The 25203-nt window shown below is 36.4% G+C and overlaps 1 protein-coding gene across 2 annotated transcripts; it reads left to right on the top strand.

Annotated features, from left to right (window-relative positions):
* The first annotated feature begins 2809 nt into the window (after window positions 1-2809).
* plppr5a (phospholipid phosphatase related 5a) lies at window positions 2810-24647 on the top strand. Of its 2 annotated transcripts, XM_081373873.1 has the most exons (7): window positions 2810-2834; window positions 3625-3813; window positions 10005-10137; window positions 12084-12334; window positions 14463-14639; window positions 17951-18085; window positions 22442-24647. In XM_081373873.1, exons 2-7 carry the CDS (start codon window positions 3634-3636, stop codon window positions 22469-22471), a joined length of 906 nt encoding a protein of 301 aa, XP_081229999.1. In that variant the 5' UTR covers window positions 2810-2834; window positions 3625-3633; the 3' UTR covers window positions 22472-24647. The 2 variants fall into 2 exon arrangements, with proteins under 2 accessions (XP_081229999.1, XP_081229998.1); XM_081373872.1 differs by lacking the exon at window positions 2810-2834 and having other exon boundaries at window positions 3411-3813.
* The last annotated feature ends 556 nt before the right edge of the window (window positions 24648-25203 follow it).

Here is a 25203-nt window from a genome sequence, read left to right on the forward strand (position 1 = left end):
AGACTGCTTTACAAACGAGGGTCAGTAAAGCTGGATTTGCTAAGAAGCTGCTCCTGAAAAAAGGATCGGTACCAACTATTTGTGTTCCTGCTGCACCTCCAGAAGAACTGAAGTGAGTGTAACATTTTATTAACCTTTATATTTATATTTATATATTAATCTTTGCAAATCGCTTGCACGCTTCACGATGAATGCGGCTGTTTACACTAAGGGTACATTACTGCATGTTTTCTATGTAAGACGTTATCGATATAATTCATAATCACACTTTATAATGAACAACGCGTTATGGTTATTGTGTTATTGTGTTACAAACGGTGTACGCACAGAACAGAGGGGCGGGGTGAGCAAAGCTCATTATCATTTAAAGACACATGCACTTAAATGGCATGCTGAAAACTGAGCTGTTTTTGATCAGGTAAAATGAGTGTTTTCTTACAATACTAATGAGAATTTTTAATTAAAGTATATTACAAACTTTTAATTTAGACCCTAAAGAATCATATTAGCTTGTACAAAAATGGCATTATATGACCCCTTTAAGAACGAAGACTGTTTTTACAAATGAATCATTGACTCGCTGGATTCGTTCAAAAACGCTGAATGACTTTTGTCTGCTGTGACTGTTCTATTTTTGTTTTGAGTCAATTTTGACAATATAAAATGTATGTCACTTAATTTAATTTTTTTTACATTTATTTATTTATTATTTTATACACCATCGGGTATAAAATAGTGATGATCTTAAAAAGAAAAAAAAAAGTGATGGTGCAAGGACAAGGCCTACAGTATTTCAAACCCAAACGGTCTGACTTACAACTGGACAGGTGCCCTACTAGCAGAGGTGGAAAGAGTACTGAAAATTTGTACTCAAGTACAAGTACCGTTACATTGCTGAAATAATACTCAATTACAAGTAAAAGTACTGGTGTCAAAAAAGTACTTAAGTAAAAGTACAAATTACTCTTCTCAAAAACTACTCGGAGTACTAGTTACTAGTTACTTTTTAGCTGGCGATAGTTAATGTATTACCAATAAATATTCAACCAAATCATATATTTATGTAGAAAATAGCTACTTTTAACACGTTTTTACCTTATTGTCGAAGGACATTAATTAGTGGTCATGATACTGGAATTTCTAACTTCAATATGACACCTTGAAATATGTCAGTATTCAGTAGGCCTAGCCTATCATTTTTAATACCATCGGGAAAACTACCACATACTAAATATTTTAATATCTACATTTTTGTCCATCCATTTTGTCAAGGCAATCCTTATTTTCAAGCATCGAAAAGCACAACACTCATTGTAATAGTAATCTATTTGAATGGAAAAGTTTAATTCAAGTCTTCTGAAGAGACACGTCCACTTTATACGGTGAGATTTTAATTTAGGCTTTTGTTTACATATTTAAAAATTGATCAGTAAACGTTACAATAATCTAACTTAAATATTTACTCACTCAGTGTATTTGTCTTCTTTACAATAGGGTAACGTTAACTGTTGCAATAGCTCACTCACACACAGCTTGATTTCAAACTGAATTTAATTTGCAAAAAAGACTAGATTTTTCATAACTTTTGACAACGTTTAATTCAAGAGCATGGAGAGATTGGAGCTGGACGTCATTTGAGTCTGCAGTGAGAACCACTTGGAGAGATTCGCGAATGCACATGATATGACACAGTCCGAGAGCGCACACTCAATATCCGAGTCCAGTTCATTCGTATATTTGAGAGCTCGCGTCCAGTTTTCTGCGATTACATGAATGTGCCCTCGCATTATAATATTGCACTCGTGACATTTGCCATTAAAATATGCCATAGAAACTTGCAGGTATTAATAAAATTATGCGTAATAGGCCTACCTGCAATCCCGCGCTGAGAGGAGGCGGGTGTGTCAACTCGCTGTCGTTGAGATGAGAGAATGAGAACGCGCAGCTGGTATCGTATCGGTGTATAGGCCAAAATGAGTATTGACAGATATTTCAGTATTGATATGTATCAAAATATAGATATTTTGGCAATACTACTATGTAGATTGTTGTTTCTCCAAACTTTCAGTCCAGCCATTAATCACTCTGAGCTCCTCGTCTCCTTCACTTATGATCAGCTCTTCAAAACCTGCTGCGACTGCGGCGGCTTTAATTCAGTCCAAATATCAGGGGTTTTATTGGTCCGTTTACGATCGAATATTTTTATTGGCTACCGAAATGCCGGTCAAAGATTTGAATATCAATTCAAATTGTACTCAGTAACGAAATGTGATTTTACAAGTAGCGAAGTAGATTACTTAGTTTAATATGTACTTGAGTACAAGTAAAATTACAGAATTAAAAATATACTCCAAAAAGTACAAGTACCCAAAAAAACGACTTAATTACAGTAACGTGAGTAGTTGTAATTCGTTACTTCCACCTCTGCCTACTAGTGACTCACCTTTAGTACTTGGGCCCTGGCAAGAATATCTTTACTTTATGTAACACTTGTAGTAGCCAGTGGTCTATATAAATAGCTATATAGTACAATGTAAACAAAAGAAACAAATCAAACACACCGACAGAGTGGAACAAGAAAATGTCCAAACTACCTGCTGCAGCGATGAAACAAACCTCGTTGAAACAGCGTGAAAAATTGTTGATTGAATCCAATTTTTTTTATTAATAGTAGCCTATGAAACGGACCAGACAAAAAGAAAAACAAATTCACAATGAAGCTTCAGCATGTGGTAAACAAACTTCCAAGCATCCAGACCAGTAGGTGTCAATACAAAACCCACAACAAGCTCTGGATTATTTTGAGGAATAAGAGCCAGCTGCCCAAACAAAACGTAAGTGTAATCTTAATATGCACCTTTATCTCTATTCATTTTTATGTAGAATCAATGTTTTTTTTTTTTTAATGTTATCTGTTTTTAAAATGTGAAACTGCTAAATCTTTTTCAAAGTCTAACATACATTCACAAGAGGGCAGCAGCTCACAGTTCCTCATAAATCTTCAAAAATATCGAAGCCTTTCTTACATTCCTACATCAACAGTATGCAAATGAAATATCCTGAAGAAAGACATTTAATTTTTCAAATAAAAAAAGAATACATATATATATTTATTTTCAAGCATTATTTCAGTATTTCTGTTTAGAGACATCTGTAAGCTGGTCTTCGTATTTGACCATGTTGTTAATGAAGAGCAACTTGCTTCACAAGTCCTTATGCAATTGAGCAGCAGCAAAGTGAGACTCCAGGTGTGATATATTTGGAGGAGTCATATAACAGCACGAAAGATTGGATAATCTATAATAATTTAAGACAGTTCAAGTGCATTTTTTGTGTGTGCAGGCATCCCATCACTTAAAAAACAGAGGCACGCCTACAGCGCGTGCTGCTGTCCAGCCTGCGCGAGCTCTAACCCAATTCATTTTCATAGACTGCAGCGCACTTTTAAAGCGCTCTGTCACGGACACAATGCGCTACTGTTTCTGGCGGATTTATTAGGAAGAATGATAATGGAATAATAGGAAATCATGCCAGTGCTATTTTAGGACTAGGAGACGAAGCCGAAGAACCTTCACTTATTTCCCGGGATCTGTTTGACCCTTATCGACAATGCTTTACTTTCAGTTGGTGATCATGGCTGGAACTGTCATGCTGGCATACTACTTTGAGTACACCGATACTTTCAGCGTGCACATCCAGGGATTTTTCTGTCATGATAATGCCTATACGAAGCCATATCTCGGACCAGAGGAGTCCGGCGCGATCCCACCAGCTGTCCTGTACGCGGTGGTCGCAGGTGTCCCTGCACTTGTGGTGAGTGTATGCTTAAGGATAAAGGAGTTAAGAAATAGCAGTAGGCCTATATAGTTCTTGGCAAGATCTTTATTTATATATAATAGCGTAATGTCAATCAGTTTGTGAATTGTATAGATAGTTGAAATGTCCTGTTGGATAGGGTCTCATCCATTGAGCCAGCCTGCCTGCGAAGTATAATGATTTATAATGTAGCCTATAGAAATAATTATACACTTAGAAGAATGTGGCCTAAGTAAACAAATGTAGGCTACCGATGGAAGTTCATGAAATGCTTTAAACATAAATTATGTATATTTGATTATGCATACTATATTTCAAATTAATTATCCAATGTGGTTTCTGATTACAGTCTAAAAGCGTATTTTTGCACCTTTCATGGTGGGTCAGTGTATAAAATTTGGGGTCAGTAAAAGAAAATAAATGAATCCTTTCATCAACAAGGATGCATTAAGTTGTTACATTTTATAATGTCAACTAAGACGTGTTGCCTATAATGTTACAAAATACATATATTTCAAATAAATACTGTTCTATTAATCAAAGAACCCTGAAAATAAAAATATATCACAGATACATTGATATACAGGATTTCTGAAGGATCACGTGACACTGAAGACTTGAGTAATGGCTGCAAAAAAAAAAAAAAAAATCTACATTGCCATTACAGGAATAAATGACATTTTTTAAAATATATTTAAAAAGACTTATTTTATTTTAATATTTTAAGACTTATCTTATTTTAAGTTGCAATACTATTTCACAATATTACCATTCAAAAATAAAAACAAAAGTTGACACTTAGTAAATGGTCATTTAAATTAACATAGCATAGTTCAGAGAAGTTGGTCTTTTAAGAACGAGAAATGTAAGTTGAAAGAGATCAGTAAATTGAAAGGCTTGCATCTATTTGCAGGGTTGCCATTGCTTAATGTTTGCTATTGGCCACACTGAATGTTGGAATCTATCTTTGAGAGTCATTTTTTTTTTGGCTCTGGACTCTAGCTCTGTGTGCCTGCCTACAGTATATTAAAAGAGAATTTATGATGAGCAAGATATTGGCAGCTCCGAGGATCAATTAAAGAGCACCAGGATCACTACTGAGCCTCCCTGCTCTCATCTCTCATAAGAATTCCAATGGATTTGCTCAATCGATCTGAAAACACTCTGCATGGCCTTATATTAAGGCCACACAAATTCAGCCCCAAATGACTATTATTATAACCCATTTGCTGAAAGCATCACTTTTAAGCCAAGTGTGGAGTGAAAATTTCGATCTGGTCTCAACAAGTGTGCTCTGCGGTGGACAGTAAAGAGGTCATGAAGGAGTAAAGGTCAGCTATCAGCCCGGCGGGTTCTAAAAGTGCAAGGCTTATTCAGTGTAGTCCCAAATATTGCTGGCATGCTTAACTTGGCGGACATTTCTGACAAGACAACTGAAAAGTTTACAGTATCTCAGACTTTTATGCTGAAGTACTTATTCTCATGTTGTTTCAAACTGTGACTTTCTTTCTTCTGTGTAATACAAATGACAGTTACTTTTGAAGAAACTGTAAGTCATTTAGCCATGAAATTATACTTAATGCTGAGTCTGACTGGAGCTTTTAAGTTTCAAACACAAAATCACTATAAAAGTATCATAAAAAAGTTAATGACTCATGTGCTGTATTACAACTCATTCTGAATTTATATGATAGCTTTGTGTAAGGAAAAAAAGAAAGAAATTGGAGTTGTTACAATTTTCCCGTCTGGTGAGCTGTTATAATTCTGAGATAAACAGTTTAAATTTAAAGTCATAATTATAAGTTGTGATTATCATATAAAAATTTGAATTTATGCTTTTATGCTTAAACTTTTTATCCATAATTTTGTGTTTTTGTCATGACTATGACTTTGCCTCATAATTTCCACTTTTTTGTAATAATTATTACTTTGTCAAAATGTCAGCTTGTCTCATCATTTTGAGTTTTATGTCATAATTATGATTATCTTTATCTAATTTGTTGGAAATGGGATTTCATGTAGATTTTGGTTTGTTCATCACATAAAGTTATCATATATATATATATATATATATATATATATATATATATATTATAAATGTCTTTACTGTCACTAGGGCTGTCAAAAGATTAATCGCGATTAATCGCATCCAAAATAAAAGTTTGTGTTTAAATAATATGTGTGTGTACTGTGTATAATTAAATTTGTATATATAAATACACACACATGCTTGTATATATTTAAGAAAAATGTGTAATTTTTATATAAAAAAATTATATTTATATATAATATAAATTATATATAAATATATACAGTATATGTATGCAAATATTTCTTAAATATATACATGCATGTGTGTGTATTTATATATACAAAATAATTATACACAGTACACACACATATATTATGTAAACACAAACTTTTATTTTGGATGCGATTAATCGCGATTAATCTTTTGACAGCCCTAACTTTCACTTTTGATCAATTTAATGTGTCCTTGATTTCTTTAACTTCTTTCCAAAAAAAAATTCTTACTGACCCCAAACTTGTGAACGGTAGTGTATATATATGCTGTATATATATAGCTTCTTTTTTACGATACATTTACGTATGGTGCGTTTGTGTCCTTTTGAAGCTTGAAAACTCAAAGTTAATGTAATTGGATGGAAAAAAATCACAAGTATATTCTTCCAAATTTCTCTTTTTGTGTTTGATAAAAGGAAAACATCATATGAATTGGGAGCGACATGATGATGATTAATTGATGACATAATGCTGTATCTCACATTCCTCATTAAATATGAAAACAAATAAAAAATAAATAAAAGAATTTTTGGACAGCCCATATGACAGTCAGAGGAACCATCTCACTCATCAGGCTTGGCTGTGTGACATATATGGGCCAGGATGGCTTGATGTCTATTAGAAATGAACTGTGAGTCATGTCAATCCACGTTCACAGTCCCGAATTGCATTTGTTAAGAAATACAGTATGAATTCCTTTTGTAGAAGCCATGAAAGGATTTGTTGACAGATCAGACCTTATTTATAGTTAATTATGAAAATGTGTACATTCATAAATCTCAGAATTTAAAATGGAATTGAATCCATTTTATGGATTATTTTCTTTTGATGATCTAAATGAACGTCATAAAAGTGAAGTAAAAAAATAACATATTTGTCATTCTGTAATATCATTCTGTAGAAAGAATCAACCACCAAACATAATTTCTCTAACGCTTCTAAATTTTAATAATAAATGCAATAAATAATAAATACAATTTGTCTTTCTGAGCTTATTGTACATGCCTCAGATGTAATCAATAAATAGAAGAGTTTCATACTGCAGTACTAACAAGTGATGTCAAAGTGATATATCCTCAGACTCTTGCCGTAGAGTTCCCACTTCAAAAGCTCGCTCAGCCGTGCTAATATTGAGATATTACTGCTGTTGTAACCTGGAGTTTGCTGCACTGTTGAGTTTAGCGCTAGAGTTCACAAGTTCACCTGTCGCTTCCTGTGATTTTTCACATTGGTAGAAGTATTCGAATAAGGGTACCAGGTTCTGATGCAGCTTAACTCTTCACATGCTGTGAACTGGTTAACCTGTCTAGCATTTTTGAGGCTGCTATAGGTAGCAAGAAAACAGGAAGTGTACACATTAAACAACGAAATCATGTATTTGAGTAACAACAAAACACGTTCTGGTGGTTTTTTGGACAAGTCGCAGTAAAAAGGGCTCGAAAAACATGGGTTAACGAAAGACCTTTTTTTTTAGTAACTGAATGACTTGTTTATGTAACCGGTCCTACTCGACCCACTCCGAGCGGGATTCGAAAATGGGGTCTCCGGCATGGGAGTTACAGGCATGGGCATGTAACAAGGATGCTTAAGTCAGTCACTAACGCACCTCTTGAGGCCAGGGGAGTGAGGTTTACACGCACAGCTTTTACTGGCCTACGTCCTTTACACTACCTCACTCCCACCCGGATCAATTGCACCAAATGTCACCAGTCCTACCTGACCTGCTCTGAGCAAGATTCAAACCGGGGTCTTCGGCATGGGAGGTGGGTGCACTAAAAAGGACGCTAAAGACTGCAGCCTCTAGAGTTAGTCACTAGCGTGTGTCTTTAGGCCAGGGGAGTTAGGTTTACACACACAGCTTTTATTGACTTTTACTGGCTTTTACCTACGTCCATTACATTTATGGCGCTTTTCCACTGCAGGGTATGGCTCACTTAAATAGTACCACTTTGGTTGAGGTTGCAAGCGAGCTGAACCAAGACTAAAATGTGACGTGTAACATTTTTAACAAACTTCTTCGTCTTGCAGTGAAAAACATCCACATGCCGAGAATCAAGAACACCATTCCATCGATATGCTCCATTGCTCCTGTGTTGTGCGTTTGTTTGTGTTGCGTTTACGATTATGTCACGGCAGTAGAGGCGGCGCAACCATAACAATCAGTCTATAATCCCACCCACTTTGAAGCAGTACTAAACTGCAATGGAAAAGCAGACGGGGCCGAGCCGTGCCATGTAGTGGAAAAGCGTCATTAGACTGTCAGTTGAAATCCAATTATTTGTGTTTCCAATTGGAATCTGATCTAAATAATTGACAGTCCACACTGTGTATCGCAACTGTCCAGATCCGATATGTGTCCCGTGGCTGTCTTTCATTTTCTGGAATGTCAGCGTTGGTTTCCATAGCAATGACATTGTGTTGGTAGAACTACGCCAAAAACAGGGAGGGGTTTGCAATGGGATATGGCAATGAAGTGTAGTCGTGGGGTGGAATAGCTACTACTACGTTTAATGAAGCAGCAGCAGAAAAGGAGGCTGGCATGAGCGGCAATATTCCGTGCTACCGTCCCTGCCGCACTGAGAAAGAAGACACCTCATCACTGGACCACAGAGATGTCTCCATTTATAATTTTCTGCGTGACTTGCACATTGACAACAACACAACGAAACAATGTTTCTGCAACGAAGTCGACGTGTTTACATTTTACGTGGCGTGAGGACGTGACAAATAGGAAGAAAAGCTTTGCGAAATCCAATCAGAACGGTCCGACTGAAACGGATTACCAGGAAGGAGATTTGAATAGGATTTCAAGCCACATATGAATGTAGCTTGAAATGGATTTGTAAAAATCAGATTTCATGTGATTTTTTTTTTCTGTTTACATTTGCTATAAATTATCGGATTCCAATCAGATTTGCACAAAAATTTGTACCTAGACTTAAGAGTCTGAACAAGGCTTAAGAACTGAGGTACCATGATGAAAAGTTTAAACTAGTTTCACCTTCCTTTGGGCGCAATTTTACTTAGGGGTACAACAATCTTTTCCTTATTTACCCCTAAAAGGTGTCTCTTTTCTGATGACTGGTGCAAGGGCGGGACAACCTGTTACTCATGAGATCACAGCAGTAGCAAAACCCAATAATCCAATCAATTTACGATGAACAAAATCAAGTCCCGTCCTTTTTTCTTGTGTGAGAAGCCGTTTTACTCATATATACATCACTATAGGGAAGAAAAGACTATCGCAACTTCTGTTTCATAATGACTTTAAAGTAACATGACATGCAAATATTGAAAATTACAAGTTCTAGATATATCATGTAAAGGTCAATACATAAAGGTTATGCAAAAGATCATGGGTTTCCCATGATTTTTTTTTTTGTCAAAATATATGACAAATAATATAGAGATTTAGATTAATTCCTTATATGACAGGCATTCTAACTTTTTCATATATCAAGGCAAGTTGTCACAAAACCCCCATAGCCGTCTACAGCTTTATTCTTTCAAACCTATCCAGCACTAATTGCGAGCGTTTTTTTTTTTCATAGTTCCTTTGCTCCGGGTGCTCTCTGCCAGTTTGGCAAAATCAGGTTCAAGACCTTGCTGGGAACTGGCATCTGGCCAGCAGGAAATCAGACCTCTAATCATTTCCATTGTGTTCATGAATTGGTCTTTATTCTTCTTCCAGTGTTACAAATAGCTGAAATACAGCCTGTTTTCTTGATTTTGCCTTCAAGCTGAGAATTAGATTTTAGCTTAATTTACATCATAGATCTAAGTAAAGATCAAGGAAAAAGCAAAAAAAGAGAGAAGAGAGAGGGAGAGTCTACAAACGAAATGTGCCATTAAAAGCCTTGTTTGGTTTTTGGTTTTGTCTGCAGATTACAGTGACAGAGTCCGTGCTCTTCTTGCTGCAGTATGTCTCTGAGGATCTAGACAACCGAGAGAAGATCATTGTGATGGGCGACTGTTGTTACCTCAACCCTCTGGTCCGAAGGACATTTCGCTTTCTTGGTATGTCTTCACAGGCTGGAGCGTCACTAATTAGGACAAATGTAGATTTAGATTTTTTTCTTATCTTTGTGCATTCGCGCCTGCAGCAGAAGAAAAGGCAAATCGAGATGTCAGGCACACAAACAGTACTTGCAAGTTTCTTGTGTGGGGTAGACGCTCATGGTTCATGTCAAAGCATTCTCTTAAATTATTTATTATATTTCTTGTGCAGAGAGGAGTTGAAGGGGAAAACTATGGGATGTTACTTGCCCTGAAATCACACTAGACTATATATTATCTCCCAAAACTCCAGCAAACACTAAAAGGGAAGCATACTCTCCCCCACAATATATTTAATTTAGTGACTCCATTATATTTATATAATCTTGCAAAATGAAGCAAAAAGATTTTACATTTACGTCCCCACTTATATGTTTGGTCCCCCCTGAATATTGTAAAGAAATTTACTAAACGGTAGCATTTCAGCTACAAAAACCTCGATAATGGTCACTAACTACCTGGAAAACATCTTAACCAGATTGTGAATTTGCTGAAATATTCAAATCAGCACCTCCTTCCTATAAAGCTTGTTATAGAATGTGCCTTATTCACAAACGCACCGAAAGCTTTTTATTTGCATCTTCTGTTGATCATATAAGCAGTTATTTATATGGGCCATTCTACAGAATTGGTTCAAAGTCAGAGTTGGAAAAGTCTTGTAAAAATTGGCCTTTTTCCACAAATTTTGCATGTATGCAAAATGTATAATATCCAAGGTACACATTTCTAGTAATTGTGCTGTTAATTCTCATTTTGTATTTTCAGAAAGTTTTGTATAGTAAATTTACTAGCTCTTGTCAGTTACACAGCACCTCGCGCTTCTCATCTAAGTGTGCTATCATGTGGTTTTACGAACCATATGATTACTCTTGAATTTTGTTGTAAGAACAATTCAGTGCTGTGCCCACATTAGGTTTCTGGTTAAATATGGAGTCCTCTGGAGCATAATGAATAAGCGTGTTAATGTGGAGGCAGACGGAGGAGCTGTGAGCAAACTGACAGTGGTAGCGCTCATTGTAAACTAGTTTCAGTCTGCTGCTTCACTCATAGACAACATTCAATGTGACAAAGCTGCCCACGCTTACATTAAGATTTAAGCCTGGTTGCTCTGCTTTTCTGCCCAATATTCTGGTTGAAAAAAAAAAAGCTCTGGACTCACCCAATGCTGAATGGGCTTTTCAGGATTTGTTTAGTGAATAGGCATAACAGGCAAACAACAGAGGTCATCTTTAAATCATTGCTATTGTGAGATATTTATATTGGGGCTATCTATTTAACATGTTCATTTAGTGTGATTAATAATGCACAATCAATCATCCCCCTGATCCACACCTCTGTTCAAAAGTTTAGGGAATGTTTTTTTTTAAAGAAATTAATATTTTTATTTAAAAAGGATGCATTAAAATGATCAAAAGTGACAGTGAAGACATTTATAACGTTACAAAATATTTCTATTTCAAATAAATGCTGTTCTTTTGACCTTTCTTTTTTCATCAAAGAAACCTGAAAAAAAAGTATCACGGTTTCCACTAAAAATATTAAGCAGCACAACTGTTTTCAACATTGGTATATTAAGAAATGTTTCTTGAGCAGCAAATCAGCATATTTGAATGATTTCTGAAGGATCATGTGACACTGAAGACTGGAGTAATGATGCTGAAAATTCAGCTTTGCCATCACAGGAATAAATTACATATTAAAATATATTAAAATACAAAACATTTATTTCAAACATGATTAATATTTCACAATATTATGGTTTACTTTATTTTTGATCAAATGAATGTAGCCTTGGTGAGCATAAAAGACTTCTTTCAAAAACCGCAAACTTCCGAACGGTTGTGTAAATTCCTTAAGTAAGATTGAAACTTGCCTCTGGATAATACAGTGTCTTTGTGTCCCTCCAGGTGTGTATGCTTTTGGCCTCTTTGCCACTGACATCTTTGTAAATGCCGGGCAGGTGGTAACGGGAAATCTGTCCCCACACTTCCTGACGGTGTGCAAACCCAACTACACAGCGCTGGGGTGCCAACAGGTGGTGCGTTTCATCAACCAACAGGAAGCCTGCACAGGCAACGAGGATGATGTCTTGCATGCTCGCAAATCCTTTCCGTCCAAAGAGGCGGCCATCAGTGTTTATGCAGCTGTTTATGTTGCTGTGAGTAAACCCTACTTGTACACATACAGTACACAATAGAAAAGGATCACACTGTAGCCTAAACAGCAAATAACAAATAGGTATCTGGTTTTCTATGGCTAAAAAGGTTTGGAAACAGTTGCATTCTGTTTGTGGAAGCTTTATGCACGTTATTTCACATGTGAAGAGGTTGTTTATGTATAAATTAAATCAGCAGAAAATGATGTGTAGCTCAGGGAAAAGTAAATTTTTGTCAGAATTAATATTTTAGACTAAAGGATTTGTTCTAACACTCCTTCAGCTTCTGATGAGAGAAGCTTTTTATCCATACTATGGTACAATTGAGTTTCATAACATGTTTTTCAAAAATGGTACTCCTTTTTAAAAAGCATAAAAACACATTTTCCATTTATTCTTGAAGTCTAAAAGCTACAAGGCCTGTCAGCAACACACAGCATTCACTTTGGCCACAGAAAATGTATTTTAATTTTCCATCAGTTCTCTGAAGGTTTTTAAGTTACTTTGCCTTGCTTTCTGATTTTTAATCATGTTAATATCTGGAGTGACCTGTGAGATCTCACTCAGGGCTTTCATCTCAGTCAAATCCATTAAACTTTAAGCAGTGTCACAAGCTAGTGTACACATCAAACTTCACATTTTTGTGCATCGTCTTATTAATTAAATAAATAACAATTATGTAAGTGCATATTTCACCTTGCAACCTTCAAACCTTAATCATACTGATCAAATTGATTACTCTGCACGACTCCAGTCATTAAATAAATCAGAAATGGTTTACATTCTGAGTCAGCACGTTTAAAAGCCTCAAGGCAGATGGTAGAAGATCCATTTAATGGTTCCTATTACAATAATAAAACAAATAACTTCCCTACAGACTGAAAAACTTTCATCTGTCATATCCAAATGGCATTGTGTCAAAGAGTTAGTGGAAAGGAGGAAAAATCAATAGATCTACCATGACTAAGGGCTGCTCTATTACTTAATCACCTCGTTTTTCCTGTGATGGAATCTTAAAATAGTACTTCACCTGAAAATCTAAATTCTGTCACTATTTACTCACTCACACCCATTACAATCCCATTTTCTGCTATCTTACTTTGTCCAGTGTAGCACAAAAGTACAAATTCATGAACTGTAAAATACACCATAACAAAGTTTGCATCTAGCTTGCATCTGGATTAAAAAATCATTCAACTTTAATATTTGACACCAAAATGACAAGTTCTATGAAACAAATCTTCAAAAATGTCTACTTGTGTTCCACTAAAAAATACCAGAAAGAGATTTTTTAGAATGAGATGAAATATATAATGACAGAATTATTAGTACCATACTGGTTATCATACGATTTTACAGATAAAAAAGGAAAGAAATTATCAGTATCGGCTGATATTGGATATTTAATTTAATATCTTTGCCATTATCTAATGCTCACATGAAGTTAATATTGAAAAACACAAATCATTTAAATGTAATCTTTAGCAAATCTAAATGTCACACTGTACTGTTGTAAAGACTAAACCATTTGCAGCATTCTATTTAGACAAAATAGTATAGAATTATAATATCATCCATTTATCCGTAAACAGGCAAAACATGGAAATAATTATCGGCTTATCGTATTGGCCAGAATAACGTCTGCCTGAATGTCGCTGGTGCTCCCTGCTCAAGACATTAAGAGTTGTACTTGATCAAACCCTCACAGTGAGTTGAATACAAGTCCACCCCCCATCCCGCCTTTGTCCACCTTCCCTCATTCCCCTAGGGCTTAATTCTGGACTAAAGCGACATAGGTTTTCTTCAAATACCACCAGACTAGCCTTCAAATGTCACCCTTCCAGTCAATGCCAATGTCTTGGATAATTGAAACAATGTAGCTGAACCATGCAAATGTATTTCATTTGAAAAGCACCAGCATGTCACATTCAAATGTTTGGGTACACAGATCCGAGTAATTGGTGCATGTTAGAGTGCAGTTTATTAAACAGGTGATTAAACAGTAAAAATGAAACCTGTGTGTATTTAGACAAACATGTCCACACGTGAGCAGGGAATGAATGAACTATGAAAAGCGTTTACACAGTGGTTAGAATGAAGATGTATTACAGAGTGCTCCATTCTTCCTCAGATGTACATCACATTCTCTGTGAAGGCCGAAGGGACACGGCTGGCCAAGCCGGTGCTCTCTCTGGGGCTCATGTGTCTGGCTTTCCTAACTGGGATTAATCGAGTGGTGGAGTACCGCAACCACTGGTCTGATGTCATCGCTGGCTTCATCATCGGTGGAGCCATTGCTGTCTTTATGGTGAGCTCACATATGAGAACACACTGATAATAAAGATACAAATTCAATTCATTTTTAAATACAAATGTATTTGATATAGTTGATCTTCTCGAGTACTGAGTGTTTCCAATGGACTGTTTGTTCTTATTTGTGAATTCTTTTTATTAATATTATGTTTAGTTATATTAACTACCGTTCAAAAGTTTGGGGTCAGTAAGAATTTTAAAATGTTTTTTGGAAGAAGTCTCTTATGCTCACCATGTATGCATTTATTTGATTAAGAAATACAGTAAAAACAGTAATATTGTGAAATATTACAATTCAAAGTAACTGCTGTCTATTTGAATATATTTTAAAAGTGATTTATTCCTGTGATGATTTTCAGCATCATTACTCCAGTCTCCAGTGTCACATGATCCTTCAGGAATCATTCTAATATGCTGATTTGCTGCTCAAGAAACATTTCTTAATATTATCAATGTTGAAAATAGTTGTGTTAAAAAACATCTTATTGACCCCAAACTTTTGAATAGTTGTACACAATATGTAAAATATACTGTAGTGTTGTGCAGTGTTGTTCCTTTTGTGTTTTTATATTTTGTGATTGAGAAAACATGCAAATTATGTTATCTAAAGGTTATATTACATGATATGCACAAACCTAAGTGCCTATGAAGTCACCAAAAAATGCGACACACTAAAATAAAAACTGTTTAAAGTAATGTGTTGTGGAACAGTAAAAGCAAATGTTTCATTGCAACTCCTGTTTAATCTGGTCCCAACTATATATAACCAGGTAGACATTTCTAAGCAGTGTTGAGAAAGTGGGCATCAAAAAGTTTGAAGACACCTGATTTAGACAAATTATAAATAAAAATTATTGTGCTGAATATTTTCGTAGTGCTTTAACAGAAATGCAAGCTTCTGTTTAAATACCTCAGACTTTTTTTTTTAAAGTGCCTGACTCACTGTACAACATTTTTTTGACAGTACACAGTGCATCTTGACAGAGAGTTTGAGGGATCTGCGGTACAGAGTTGCCTTCAAGCCATCTGAAATTTAAAGAAGCCACATAGCAGCAAACCACTGATCTTATGCAGACTTTTGCCCATCACACACACTGCATATGCCTACATACTATGAGAAAATATTTCAGTTGTATCTCTCAGTAAAAGCAAGAAATACATAAAAATGTATGTGCATTATTTATATGAAAAAATATGGTAATTCATAAAGTAATGTTACACTCAAGAAGAAATATGACATATGGCTAGATAATTAGGTCAGGCCACAGGATAGGGCACATGTGTGGCTTCCTCTTCAAAAAAACACAACAGTTTGTACAGTGCTGGGCACGCTGTTGTTTGAAGAGTGCACAGTGAAGATGAGAAACTCATTGTGCGCATTAGAGGAAGGTCACACATGAGCTCATGCGTGCTTGCCTCACATTAGGCATAACATCATTGTGAGTGAGTTTGTGGAAGCGTGAATATTTTATTTTTTGTGGTGCTTTAGTCATACTGTATGAGATATGCACTGACCTATTTCTGCTGTTAGGGTAGGTTGGGGGAGGGGTGCAGGGAGGAAGGTGAATATACACATCAAACTCATGGTCAGATCAAATCTCTTAAACGTCACATCATCAGAAAGGAGGCAGTAATGGGGAACAACAGTTTGTGCTTAGGTAAATGCATTGCAGTATTCTTGCTAATGTCTGTTTCCTTCTGATTCCCTAGCAGTTTGTTTTGCAGTGGAGTTCAGCTCAGGTCTCAATAATGAGTTTTTCCCCCCGGTGACATTGTCAGGACAGGAGAGTAGCTCTGATTTTACTTGACCTTTTATTTGTGTCAGGAACATTTTTTTAACCAGTATCATACATGCAAGAGGGCTGTTGTTTCGAATATTAACAGGAGTAAGCCAAAGCAAAACGTCTCCAGGCAATACACATTAGTGGTGTTTGATTCCTGAATGAATCAGTGTTTGAATCAGAGTGAATGATTTAATGATTCACACATAAATATAGTCACTTGTTTCGGTTCTGAATGAATTAGTGTTTTGAATAAATCGATTGAGTAAATTATTCAATGACTCACCCATAAAGATAGTCACTTGTTTAATTCCTCACTGAATATGAATGAGTTTGAATAGGAGTGAATGATTCAATGGGCCCTTTTTTAACGATCTAAACGCAAGGTCTAAAGCGCACGGCGCAAGTGAACTTATAGTGTCTCCAGAGAGCAAACGGAGATGCTCGTGCGCGACGTTGTACGTCGTTTCACTGCCATTCACAAATCCTCTCCTGTGGCCTCAGCTAATAGTACATAGGGTATAGAGTGTTTTGGGTGTTGTGCCGACAGGGCCCCCCACTGCTTGGGCCGTCTGTTAATCCATCTTTGGATTTCGGATTCAGCCAGTTACTTGTTTTGTTTCTGGACGAATCACTTTAGTTAATGAATCATTGACTCACTTGTGAAGACTCGTCTTGGCTTATCGATGTAACTTGCAGTAAGAGTTGTTGCGTAATTGAGTATTTAAGTTTTCTTTACAAAAAAAAAGTAGCGGCATGACATCATAAATTAATCACTTCTAGTGGCATATGGTAAAAAAGATATTGATTTTTTTAACCAGTTCTGATACTTCTAATACTATCACAAGTCATTTTATGTTGTGATAAAATCACAGCTATATTAGCCAAGCTGACAGAGCTACCCTAGCGACATTACATAAGTACAATTGAACAACAATGTTCAGTACATCCCAAAACAAGTTTTCATTTATAAGGCATAAAAACACATATACATGATCAACAACCAAAAGACAGTGACTATGCAAAACTCTCCTCTGTCCTCTCAGACAGACCCATGGTAATTTTTATAGTGCAGCCCTGCTGTACGGTTTAGCAAATGGTTAGGGCAGCACACACAGCACAGAAAATTATTTCCTCCATCTGTTTAATTCAACTTAGGGCTCCAGGAATGAGAACGCCCTGTGATGTCCTCCGCTGAAACTCTCCCTTGTGTTATGCTGCAGTCTAGCAGAGCATTGCCTGTAGTGTCTTTTTGAAAGTACTCATTTTGGTCCGATAATGGATGAATCTCCTCCAGGACATGGACTCGCATGCTTCCTCCTTCCCGAAAGAGCACAGAGCCCTTTTACTTTGGGCAACAAGTCATGCGAGCATCTTTGCCCTTTCGAGACTTACATAAATCATCATTTACACTCCGAGAAAAGCTATGCATGTGTATGTGTGCTACAAAAAGCCTTTCAGAGGTGTAAAACGTCCTTCTTTTCTCTCTTTCCTTTCTCTTTCCCTACGGGCGCTCTTGTGTTAGGTGGTGTGTGTGGTGAAAAATTTCAAAGGAAAGCCCTTACTGGATGAGATACCGCCGGAGGAGAGTGTGTCCAGTGGTCCCATGATCAGTCAGCCAAGGATGGAGCACACCATGGAGAAATACATAGCGTCCCAGGTATTCAACCTCAAGCCTTCATGTACACTAGAATCATTCATAAAATTCGGTCATTTGTGCTTTATTACAGTAAGTAATTGCCATTTTCTATCCAAAATGAGATTATTAACAGCATTAAAGGGATAGTTCACTTTGAAATTAAATTTTGGTATGTTTTAGCTTACCTCAAGGGCATCCAAGATGTAGGTGTCTTTTTTCCCGCAGTAGTTTCAATTTTGATATTTTTAGGTCAAACCGTTTTTGTCTGTCAGTCATATAATGCAGGTCTATGGTCACGGTCTCAAAGAGCATGCACAGAGTCCAAATTAAAACAATTCCCCATCGTCCAAATTAAGCAATTCCCCATCGTAAGTACACATTGATGGCCTAAGTCACGAAACGAGCGGTTTGTGTGAGAAAACGAACAGTATTTATATCGTTTTTAGCTCTTAAACACAACCACATCCAAGTGATCTGAGGGCGCGCGCGCATCCTGGTGTGTGACGTGTACGCAGACTGGTGCATAGATATACACACTAGATGTCGCCTTAAAGACATTCGGCAGTTCATTGGAACGAATGTCTTTAAGTCGACATCTAGAGTAAAGCTAAAACATACCAAAATTTAATTTCAAAGTGAACTATCCCTTTAAAGCCTGTTTATATCATCACAAATGTTTTGCGAGAAATTTCTGTCCGCTTTTCGCATGCGATTTGTCTTTAGACTGTTGATTGAATATACAATCTCTGAAGTAGGTGGCACTCATTGAAAACCAAAAATTTACACAAAGCAGCACTCCGCAACTATCCTTTTTTGACACCTGTCTGTCACAGAGAAGTAAGTCAAGCAGTATTTATTTTACACATTTTCAAACAGCGTTTCAGATTGTCGTATTCGCTATTTTTATCACACAACACCAAATACAAGAGTACAGAGACAAGAGCCGATTCTGGATTCTTTCTTTGATATTCACTGTCGCTTAGCAAAATACTCGCCACCAAGCGCCACCAAGTCGATTTTTTTTTGGTAACAACAGCAGCTCTGGGCATGTGACCAAAAGCTCAAATCTAATTGGTTGGCCATTTTTTTCACAGTGCTAAGGAAAAGGGATTAAGATGCATTAACAGCCATTCATTCAAAATTGAGCTTCTTAAATTTGTGTGGATTCTGATTGGCTGTCGTTGTTTTTAATCGTTCATCAGCTGGAAAAAAAATTGCTTTGAAAGTGATTCCAACAATATATTTGCTCTGTGTCATTATAGTTCTCATAGAATTAGAATTAGAGAATCTCATAGAATTAGAGAGAAAACAATCATTAATCTTTATAATTATTGTTATATTTATTGTCCTTGGTGTGAAAGGTCCTTTACTCTAATGTAGATGAGCTTCTTACATATGTCTCCGACCAGATCATTCATCCACACTTTAAAAATTTGCAAAATACAATGTCAGCCTTATGTGGGTCATCTTATGAGTTTCCCTGTGGCAGTTTTCAGTTTTTGCAGCATTGAATTTTTAACTGTAGGGACATGAATATAAAACTTTAAATGGAATTAAACACACATTTTTGTTTAAGTGGCTTAAAAATGTCAAAGGTCATAGATGAAATCACAAGGAATGCAGCTGTTTGATAAACAGAGCTTTCCTTTCAGCTTCTTTTTTGAGTACTGAACTTAATCCCTGTCCACTTCAGTTCCTTCAAGCATAATAACATACTTTTGATGACAGCCATCACATTGAACAGCCTTTGGACACTGAATATTATGTTCTGAATGTTAAACGTTCTTCCCTAGTAAATCCCATTATTAATTTTCATTATGTTCCTTTGGCTCCTTTGCTGCAGGCCTGAATTTCTTGTATCTGTGTCACAAGAGATCAGAGTTAGTCAGTGGGTTTATCTTCCAGTCTCAGAAAAAAATAGGCACATGCAGCTGAATATATCATTTCTTCTTCCTGCTTTTGAACCAAACCGATGAATTAGATGTGCACACCTTTCTGTTGTTGATTTCCAGGTTGCGGGCTTTTAAGTCCTATGTTTTCCACCTCGGAGAGCTAATTATAAAATCACAGATGTCCACAGATCAGATATACACTGCTGATTATTTCAGTATTCAACAGCATTGTTCAGCAGGGCTGCCATACAATATTCAACAGGTCGTCGGCCCCCACAAGGTCATGAACCCACAGTCCGGTAGCAGATATTGTTGCCTTTGCATTCCATTATTCATCAAAATCAGAGGAGTCCCGCCCATCTTTGATTAATAGTTCAATATGACTTCCCATGATTCATTTCAAATTCAAATAAGTGTGAGCCCAGGGGCTCCATGAGGCCGTTCATCAAGATTACATATAAGCCCAATACATGTGCACCTGCAATGCATGGCTAGCACTCACATCACACTTGGTTATTTCAAGGATACATCATTAATCTTTAAGGTAGCTATTAATCATTTCCACAGCCTTAGAAAAGTGTGCACCAGTTCTTTAACTTTGCAATGAGATGGGGAGGTAAAAAAAAGCAGCTGTTAACGCTCCTCGTGTCTCAATGACCAAAAATATTTAACATTAAGTTTGAAACGTGACAAATCTGTTGTTGGATTCAAATGGTTTTGAAAATTTTAAAATACTATTTTCAAGAAAAGTTCAAATTTAAGGCATCTAAAAATGTTTTGTAACCAAGAAAAAATACCATATTTACCACGAATATGTATTAGTAATTTTATTATCTTTACACCTTGAATATGTGTGTCAGAACCAGTAACAGAAAGAGAACCCACATGCAGATTAATACAAAAGGCAAAACTCAGCTAAATCCAGCCCAAGAAGGTCCTTAGCCAGGAAAAAACAGACACTGCGTAGCAGGAAAAAAACAAGCAGGCAAAAATCCCAGAAGGGGCAGGCTGGTACTGATGTCAGGACAGGGAAGGGTCAGTAGGGCAGGCAGAACCAGTGGATGGGCAGATTGGAGGGCAGGCCTCCAACAGACCACAAAGAGACAAAAGTTGACCACTGGAGAATCCAGGAAACAGGCAGGTGTGCTGACTTGATGGCCCAGGCAAGAGATTTACCAGTCCAGGCTAACAGAACCAGGTCAGGACAAGAAAACCTCAGGGTCCCAGGCAGGCCAGATCAGGCAGACTAAGCCGGGCAGGGGTAGACAACAAGGGAATGCAGGACAGGCAGAGAATCCTAGAGCCAAAAAAAAAAAAAAACTGACTGGATATTGAGAGCAGAGGCAAACAACTATCTGGCACATACAACGGAAATAAATAGGGCAGCAAACTAAGAGGGCAGTAAGAGGCAACAGGTGAGGCAAATAGACTAATGAAAAGGAAACGAGGGGGTGGGGCAAAGACATGACAAGGGGGATGCACATTTTACAACCTAAACAAACATTAGATTTGTTGGACTTGAAGTGGCGCTACATATGTTACCGGCAAAGTGTGAAATCCCGGTATTGTATAGAATGCCTAGGCAATGTATTGAATGCCTGATGGTTTTTGGCCAAAATACATTACCTAATCCTATACATTACCTAGGCATTCTATAGAATGCCGGATTACACACTTTGCCGGTAACATATGTACCGATCGGTGTATGACATCAAAGTATCCAGATCCTTTCAACAGCAAACGGAGCCGTCTCTGCAGTCGGTCTGTGCAGCCCCGAACAAGCCTATCGTCTTGTCATATAAAGGTCAAATTATCTGATATTTTAAGTGAATATGGACATACAGTCATAAGGAATTATATCATTTTTGTTTTCTGTATTTTTTTTGTATATTAAGCTAATAAGCAGTGATGCTTTAATAAGAATTGTTATAATGTCATTATTTTTAATGACCAGGTTTTGATAATAAGGTTTTCTTTGTAAGAATTTCATCTTTTTATGAGGGTTTTTTCTTAACAGTTGTATCAACCTGATATTTCAATGCATTCTCATCCTTGGGCGTCATATACTGACGCTTTTGACATTTCGTCGACATCGAACGCACATGGCACTCTTTAGCGTCAATATGACACGCACAGAGATTTGTTCGGTTATGGGTAGGTTTAGGTCTAGTGTAGGGTTAGGGTTAGACCGCTAGGAGGCGCCTTCTGGCCCATTTCTATCTGCGTCTCATATTGACGCTCGATGTCGACGAAATGTCAAAAGCGTCAATATATGACGCCCTAGGATGAGAACGGGCTGGATATTTCTGCCATTATGCTCTTAATTTAGACATTTAAAACATTCTCAGGATAGAACAGGGGTTTAGTAGTTATAGTATCTATGAATTACATTTGAAAGTTTGTGAATTATTTATTAGATCTGGACAAAATGAGTGTGATGTAATTGACCCAGATACTTAACTGTATGTTTTTGGTTGATTTTCAGAATCCCATCACCTATGCTGAGATCACATGACAATGAAAAGCCTGCTAGCGAGACGAATGCTGTGGATAATGTTGCTGCTCTCCGGTGCGACTTCTTACTTTGAGTGCAACGTCGATATGTTCTACTTTTAGACTTCTATTTTCAAGTGTGTGAAAAAATGTGTCGTCCTCCTTGTAACTCGTTTTTTGAAAATAGGTATGGTAGGGTCGCATACATATTTTTATACAAACATATCACTGTTAGCATTTTTTAGGTGCGGTGGGTATGGAGTGAACGTAAAATTGCAACATGATGTCAATTGAAATGTGTTTAACAAATTCTGATGTTCCATTTACAACTGTGAGTCCATAGCAGAATTTTTTGAAGAGGTTTCTGACTGACAAGAAATATTGTTGTTGATCCTCATAGAAATCTGTTTCTTCTGATATTTTCTTTGATGATAGTATTTTTTGCTTGCCAAAACATATCACAGCACATTTACAGAGTTTTTCTTTTCAGAACAGCAAACTGTATCACTGTTGCATCAGATGTTATTCTCCGTATTTTGAAGCACATTTAATATCCAATAGGTTTTAGTTATGTTACAGTCATGAACCATGATTTTCGACTTGCTCGTGCAGATGTATTGGAGGGAGAGACATGATCATTATAGAATGCATCTGATTGGTCCAAACTCAGTGTAGTTTGGTGAGAATTTCCAGGAACTTATAGGACTATATTAGCATATGGTCTGAATGGACCAAGAATTCACAGGGTCTTTAAAGTGAGCTGATGTGGGCATGAGGTGATAAACCGAAATCATGATTGATTTTGGTGTCATAATGGCAGAGAGCACCTTGGGCAGAGCTGAGTGCTTTAATTGTGACTGGCAATGCATTACAGGGCTCACAACAGATTAGATGCTCAAGCTTTTGTCCAAAGAGGCTGCTAGGTTGTTTATGAAGGGTTGCTTTGTGTGCTTTTATGTGGCCAGTGTGTGTATTTGTGAGTCTGCCCTTGATGTTGCCTCTGTGAGAACATGGTCTCTAGTTACTTAGGGAAGGCTGTTTTTTTTCTTTTTTTCACTGGAATAATACCTGTACATGTCAAAGAGAGAGAGATGGAGATGGAAAGATAGAGGGGATACACCTTCATTGTGTGGAAAACAGTGCATCTCAGTCAGTCATACAAATATAAAGCAATGTTTGCATTTTGATCACATATGTGTTTTAATTGTATGACAGATCCCGTAACATTAAAAATAGTGCTTGGTCGAATTTACATTCTGCAGAGTGATTTTATACACTATACTGAGCATATGTTTGATCTCTCACTGGCCAGTGATGAGATTTGATTTTCAAATGAATGCTTGAATACATTAAATATAGTGTCTCCTAATGATTTAAATCATTTATCCTGTTTATCTCACTCATGTAGTACTAATGAACATCCCCAACCCTTTTATGTCCACTGTTAGTGTCAGCAGTTGATGCTTTCATCATGGAAAGCTTGTGAATAACTACTGTGAGAGTTTTTGGCTGGCTAACTGAGGAAGCACTGTGTGAAAGATTAAAATGAATCAGATAGAGCTTCTGCATTAACTGCACAATGACTTTAATTCAGGGTTATTTATAACGACAGTTGTTTGATTCCCCCCCTTCCCCCCTGGGTTGGTACAGTATGTGATATGCATATACATGTTTGAGATTATGTTCCAGTCATGAAAGCTAAATGAGATTTTTTAACAGACTTTTAAAAAGTTGTTTACTGTATACATACATTTCCTTCATATTTGGTTTGCAATAGGATTTGATACCTAAAACCCAAAAATTGTGAATGGAATTTTGATTGTGAAAAAGCTTGAAATGTTTTCATAACCATATTGTGATACGTTGGACAGTATATTTAAACAGCTTGTGTCGATGGTCAATCATTGACCTCTGAGACTGAGCTGGAAAGGAAAGCAGATCTTCCCTGAGCCCGAGGTGTCACAGTAATAAAATATTTACTCTCAGACTCACTGTCACTCTGTATCTTTTATGTATGATCTCTTGCGTCCTGTGATTTTTTTTTATGTCCATAATATGTCATTTGAAGATGCATTTTCTCATTTTAAATTTATAATTTACTGTTCTGTTATGTAAAAAATAAATAATAATCAGAACTGTGTGTGTTAACTTTGTCTGAGCTGGATGACGTAACTAAAATAAAAAAATTTTTTAGTCATTTGTAATAGTCAATTTATTATATCTTGATATTTTCTCTGAAATGGCTGAAATGAGTGATTGTTGTTGAATGCAATAGTGTATTATATATATATATATATATATATGAAATTGCTGTCATTAATTAATTATATATATATATATATATTATATATATATACATTAATTAATTATATATATATATATATATATATATATATATATATATATATATATATATATATATATATATATATAAAAGGCTATCACAATGCAAACAACAAAAATATTTACCTGACATTTTTTGCTGCAACACGTTAAATCATGTAAAATGCCACGCTGAGGCTTTTAACACCTTTAAGTAATAAATGCCAGAGAATCAATGAAACAAATCTTTTTAACAGTTCATGGGCTTCTCGGATTTCATCAAAAATATCTTAATTTGTGTTTCAAAGATGAACGCAGGTCTTACGGGTTTGGAACGACACAAGGCCAAGGGTGAGTAATTAATGACAGCAATTTCATTTTTGGGTGAACTAACCCATGCAATGGCTGAATTTTTTTTTTATTGTAACATAT

Source organism: Scardinius erythrophthalmus (genome assembly GCF_964197995.2).
Source record: "Scardinius erythrophthalmus genome assembly, chromosome: 9".
NCBI lineage: Eukaryota > Metazoa > Chordata > Actinopteri > Cypriniformes > Leuciscidae > Scardinius > Scardinius erythrophthalmus.

Bases quoted from the DNA above. Each gene is read 5' to 3' on its own strand.
- plppr5a (XM_081373872.1), top strand. From the start codon at position 3,610: ATGCTTTACTTTCAGTTGGTGATCATGGCTGGAACTGTCATGCTGGCA. The intron at 3,814-10,004 runs GTGAGTGTATGC...TTTTGTCTGCAG, and splicing joins CAGGTGTCCCTGCACTTGTG to ATTACAGTGACAGAGTCCGT. The intron at 10,138-12,083 runs GTATGTCTTCAC...GTGTCCCTCCAG, and splicing joins AAGGACATTTCGCTTTCTTG to GTGTGTATGCTTTTGGCCTC.